At 43.5% G+C, this 6,056-nt stretch overlaps 1 protein-coding gene across 1 annotated transcript in view; it reads left to right on the top strand.

Moving 5' to 3' along the window:
• Positions 1 to 6,056, top strand: part of PECAM1 (platelet/endothelial cell adhesion molecule 1) — a 111,725-nt gene that overhangs the window by 40,635 nt on the left and 65,034 nt on the right. Inside the window, exons 6-7 of the mRNA XM_011997113.1 lie at positions 2,338 to 2,613; positions 5,376 to 5,624. Of these exons, the coding sequence (XP_011852503.1) occupies positions 2,338 to 2,613; positions 5,376 to 5,624 (525 nt within the window). The remainder of the gene's footprint in view (positions 1 to 2,337; positions 2,614 to 5,375; positions 5,625 to 6,056) is intronic.

Here is a 6,056-nt window from a genome sequence, read left to right as displayed (position 1 = left end):
CTTTCTTTCTTTCTTTCTTTCTTTCTTTCTTTCTTTCTTTCTTTCTTTCTTTCTTTCTTTCTTTCTTTCTTTCTTTCTTTCTTTCCTTTTTAGATAGAGATTAGGGTCTTGCTATGTTGACCAGGCTGTTCTCGAACTCCTGGCCTCCAGTGATCCTCCCATCTTGGCCTCCCAAAGTGCTAGGATTGCCGGCATGAGCCACTGCGCCTGGTCCCAACAGAGTATTTCAATGTTTTATTACTTTTGACAATCTAGTTGAGGTATAGTGATATATATAACTGTTGTGGTGATTTGTATTTCTTTAGTTTTTAGTGAGGTTGAGTTTGTTTATTCATCTATTACATTTTTTTCCTGTAAACCGCCTATTCATATATGCCTTGTCATTTTTATTATGAATCACAAAACTCCAGTGCCATAAAGAAACAGGATAGGTAAATTTGACTAAAATCATTTTTATTGTTCCTGATTGGATTTGTTCAAGCCCTTTATTTTTATTTGTATTTATTTATTTTTTTGAGATGAAGTCTCACTCTGTCGCCCAGGCTGGGGTGCAGTGGCACGATCTCGGCTCACTGCAACCTCTGCCCACCAGGTTCGAGTGATTCTCCTGCCTCAGCCTCCCGAGTAGCTGGGATTACAGGGGGCTGCCACCATGCCCAGCTAATTTTTGTATTTTTAGTAGAGACAGAGTTTCACCATCTTGGCCAGGCTGGTCTTAAACTCCTGACCTCGTGATCCATCCACCTCGGCCTTTCAAAGTTCTGGGATTACAGGTGTGAACCACTGCGACTGCCACCTTTATTTTATTTTAAAAAATATTTTGTAATATGTTTTTTTGAGATGGAAGGTCTCACCATGTTTCCTAGGCTGGTCTTAAACTCCTTAGCTCAGGCAATTCTCCTGCCTCAGCTTCCCAAAGTGCTGGAGTTGCAGGCATGAGCCTCCGCCCCCAGCTGAGTCTTTTATAAATTAATTAGTTATTTGTCAGTGATGTTATGCAAATATTTTCTCTAGTTGGTCATTTTTCTTTTAGTTTTATGATAAGTTTTCCGTGCTGAAGTTTTTAATCTTCAGTTAGTCAAACTTACCTGTTTTGTTTCTTTATGGCGCCTCAGTTTTGTGATTCATACTTAAAAGTCTTGACATACATACTTCGCATGTCAAGATTATTAAAGGAAAAAAACGCATCTATGTTTTCTTTTCCTGTGCTGTGGTTTCACTTCTTTTTCCCCTGCATTTACATATCTGGTGCATCTGGAGTTGATCTGGGTGAAAGAAAAACACCCTTCAGCTAGTTCCCCTGAAGACCTAAAATTTGAGAGTCCTAAAACATGTAAAGGATGCCTTCCCCTTTTTCACTTTTACTTGAAAAGTCATATGCTATTATTTTATGATAACTTCTTATTATGAATTGACTTTATAATGTTAAAAATCACTAATGAATATTAAAGTATTAGATTACTCTAAATTCACTATTAGCATTTTTTAAATATCCCTACTCTATATTTTACACAGTTGGAATCTGTGTATATATTCCAGTTTATGGCCTGGGCTTGTTTTTTTGTTGTAAGTGGAAACAAAAGCCTAGGACCTATCCCCACTTCCCTGATGATCCTATGCCCTGGTTGGTATCTGACCTATACTTGATTAAAATTATTTTTCTTTTTTCATAGAGATAAGGTCTCACTATGTTGCCCAGAGGCTGTTCTAGAACTCCTGGGCTTCCTAAGTGTTAGGATTACAGGCGTAAGACCCCACGCCCAGGCAAAATTGTTTTTCAACTGTGTGAGTCATGAAATCAGTTTAGTGAATGATGGCCAGGATTTTAAAAAATGAAATAGAAAAGACTAGAAGCCACTTTTTTGGAGGCATGCGATTATTTAAATACACATTTCCATGGAACAGCCCATTTCACATAGCTGAACTTTTTTAAGCTATAGTATCTTCATGCTGAAATGCCAAGCTTCCATGAAGTGCTGACAAGAGCCTAGAAAATTCGTAGTGGGCAGGAGGAAGATCATTTCTAAATACAGTGGTTATCTCTGAAGTCATCCGAAGAAGGTTCTGCAGGCGAGATCTAGAGAAGGTGTTTGGCCTTTGGGAAGCTTCAGAAAGCCAGAGACTTGCAGTGAAGAAGCCTGAAGATGCAAGAGTGAGTGAGAAGGGAGGGGGTATGAGAGCAGCCCAGGCAAAAGTTTTAGAGAGGAAAGGTTGAATTTTTAAAGTTAGTTAGGAACAATAGAAGTTGGAAAAGGGGAAGCAGCAAAAAGAGCAGAAGAGGTTCCTCTTGCCCAGGTTTGCACCTGAGTCCAACCGGGTTGCCTTCGTCTCTTGCAGAATCCTTCTCTACACCCAAGTTCCACATCAGCCCCACTGGAATGATCACAGAAGGAGCTCAACTCCACATTAAGTGCACCATTCAAGTGACTCACCTGGCCCAGGAGTTTCCAGAAATCATAATTCAGAAGGACAAGGCGATTGTGGCCCACAGCAGACACGGCAACGAGGCTGTGTACTCAGTCATGGCCATGGTGGAGCACAATGGCAACTACACATGCAAAGTGGAGTCCAGCCGCATATCCAAGGTCAGCAGCATCATCGTCAACGTAACAGGTAGGGCTGCCGCTGCGGGAGGGTGTTGGCATATGGTGGGCTCAAGGAGCCAATATGCTGCAATCCAGCATGGCCAAAGAGAGCTGATACATTTTCTGCCCCTGCTTATCTGAATGGATGTGCTCAGGTGGGGCTTTGGTGCTCGTGGGAAGAAGCCAGTGCAGAGCAAGTTAACAGTCCACTGTGCTTGTTGAGGGTACAGGCTGCAGCACCAAAACTCAACCCTGCCGCTCACTGCTTCTGTGACCTTGGGTGAGTTATTGAACGTGCCGCAGCTCTGTGAGATGGTGATGATGACCGCACTCACCTTTTAGGACTGCTATAATGAGATAACTATGCTGTAAGCATGAGCTGAGAGACTTGTACAGAGTAAGACTCTATGAATACTGGTTAATGTTGTCTTTCCTCTCTCATATTTCTCTATCCCCTGTGACAAGCACTATGCTAGATCCCAGACATGGGTCCTGTGATAGGGCCACAAATGAGAAAGCATTAGTAAACTCAAAAATAATGATAACATGGTTGGGCATGGTGGCTCACGTCTGTAATCCCAGGACTTGGGAGGTCAAGGTGGGCAGATCACTTGAGGCCAGGAGTTCGAGACCAGCCTGGCCAATATGGTAAAACCCCATCTCTACTAAAAATACAAAAATTAGCTGGGCATGGCAGCATGCCTGTAATCTCACCTACTCGGTAGGCTGAGGCACAAGAATCTCTTGAACCTGGGAGGCAGAGGCTGCTGTGAGCTGAGATTGTGCCACTGTACTCCAGCCTGGGCCACAGAGTGAGACTCTGTCTCAAAAAAAAAAAAAAAAAGAAAAAGAAAAAAAGAAGAACAATTACCCTTCGTCAAACACTGTATGATGGGTTTATATACATTTTCTTTTCTTTTTTTCCAAAAAGGGTAGAGTATGTTTTTCCAAAAACATACTCTACCTTTCTTGTTTATTATGTGTATGCAGTCACTAGAATGTAAGCCGCTGAGAGCAGGAACATTATTTTGTTCAGTGCTACATCCTTAACACCTAGAACAGTGCCTGGCACACAGTAGGAAGTCAATACATATTTGTTGGATGAGGGAATGAGTGTTGGATGACAATGTTTCAGGGGACAGAGAGAGTCAGCACTTCTTGATTGCATGGTGAAGGTGTTCTCGTGTGTCTGCGTTCATACATTCATTCATTCATTTGTTCTCTTATTTACTAAAAGCCTCCTATGTGACAAGCATTGAGTGTGCAGTGTCAGCAACAGTCCCCAGCACCATAGGTAGGCTGCCAACTACCCAACTGGGATATTGGCATATACATTGGGTCCTGCTGGTCTATAGTGTGTGTTAGCAATTTAGTAAATATTGGTTATGACTTACATTTTGATGACTCATGGTATTTTTTTACTGATACAATTTATATTATCTCATTAAAGGAAAGTACAAGTTCAACACGTATTGAGCATTTTCTGTATGCTGGGCAACTAACTGGGGATAAAGGGCTACCTAAGACTCGGTTTTACCTGTGAAGAATTCATAGACATAAATAGGCCCGTCTACAGCATTTTGTGATGGAAGCCCAGATGGACTGAGACATTCTGTCTCAGACACTTTCCCTGGATAACTTTCTCCAAGAGGCCTTTCCCTGATTCCCCAAGGCTACGTTCAGTGTTTTTTCTTTTCTTTTCTGTTTTTTTGAGACTGAGTTTTGTTCTTGTTGCCCAGGCTGGAGTGAGGTGGCGCGATCTCGGCTCACTGCAACCTCCACCTCCCGGGTTCAAGCGATTCTCCTGCCTCAGCCTCCTGAGTAGCTGGGATTATAGGCCCCTGCCACCACACCTAGATACTTTTTGTGTTTTTAGTAGAGACGGGATTTCACCACGTTGGCCAGGCTCGTCTTGATCTCCTGACCTTGTGATCCGCCCGCCACAGCCTCCCAAAATGCTGGGATTATAGGCATGAGCCACCACGCCCTGCCAGTTCAGTGGTTTTTCTATGGGCTCTGCCACAAACAGTGCATCTAAATCAACCACTAAATGTAAGCACTTTGAAGTCAGAGACTATTTCTTATTCACTGCTACTCTAGCAAGAGGCCCACCACAGAGAGAACCTGCAATAAATACTTGTGGGGTGAAATGAGTGAGTGAATAAATAAATGAGTGAATTCATGAATTAATATTTGCTGCATTACAAGCTGCAAAACTTTCCTTTCCTTTTCTTTTTTTTTTTTTGAAACGGAGTTTCACTCTTGTTGCCTAGGCTGGAGTGCAGTGGAGCCATCTCGGCTCACTGCAACCTCTGCCTCCTGGGTTCAAAGGATTCTCTTGCTTCAGCCTCCTGAGTATCTGGGATTACAGGCACCACCATGCCTGGCTAATTTTATATTTTTATTAGAGATGGGGTTTCACCAAGTTGCTCAGGCTGGTCTCAACTCCTGACCTTGGGTGATCCACCCACCTCTGCCTCCCAAAGTGCTGAGATTACAGGTGTGAGCCACCACACCTGACCACAAGTGGCAAAACTTTTCTAATCCTTGTCATTGAAATACATTGGATTAACAAGAAAGGAAAACCTGCCATTGGAATCCTAGGCAAAGAATGAACCCTAATTCCTTACTGGGGTGATCATTAGGTATATGAGAAGCAAAGGAAAACTTTTTGCTGGAAGTTGGAAGTTGGTTCTGCTAAGAGCACCCGACCCAAGGGCCTCTCCAGGAAGGGGCTTTTAGGGTGGTGGCCAGACACATCTCGCTCCATTCCCACTCACTGTGTTTCAGAACTATTTTCCAAGCCCGAACTGGAAACTTCCTTCACACGTCTGGACCAAGGTGAAAGACTGAACCTGTCCTGCTCCATCCCAGGAGCACCTCCAGCCAATTTCACCATCCAGAAGGGAGACACGATTGTGTCTCAGACTCAAAATTTCACCAAGATAGCCTCAAAGGGGGACAGTGGGACGTATATCTGCACTGCAGGTATTGACAAAGTGGTCAAGAAAAGCAACACAGTCCAGATAGTCGTATGTGGTGAGTATATCATTGCTGACTCAGAAGGCATCCGGGGTTGAATGGGAGAAAGGAAATTTATCTGCAGCTGCCGCCCTATCCGGTCTGAGCAGACTCAGGCAGGGTAAGAACTAGAGGGAGAGAAGGGTGAAATCAAAAGGCCAAAGAAACAAGGAGGTACTCCTGCTCAGAGCACTGATTCACTGACGATGATGTGACCTCTGACGTGCTAAGATTCTGGCAAGATTCTGCCTCCTGGAACAAGTACCCACCCAAAAGGTCAGGAAGGAAACACTACTTAGTCAATGTTAAACTTTTTTTTTTTTTCTTTGAGACAGAGTCTCACTCTCTCTCCCAGGCTGGAGTGCAGTGGCACAATCTCAGCTCACTGCAACCTCTGCCTCCTGGGTTCAAGCGATTCTCCTGCCTCAGCCTCCCGAGTAGCTGGGATTA

The sequence above is a fragment of the Mandrillus leucophaeus genome, unplaced genomic scaffold (genome assembly GCF_000951045.1).
Source record: "Mandrillus leucophaeus isolate KB7577 unplaced genomic scaffold, Mleu.le_1.0 Scaffold530, whole genome shotgun sequence".
Taxonomy (NCBI): domain Eukaryota; kingdom Metazoa; phylum Chordata; class Mammalia; order Primates; family Cercopithecidae; genus Mandrillus; species Mandrillus leucophaeus.
The sequence above is the reverse complement of the archived record's forward strand: the minus strand, read 5'-3'. Positions and strand labels throughout refer to the sequence as shown.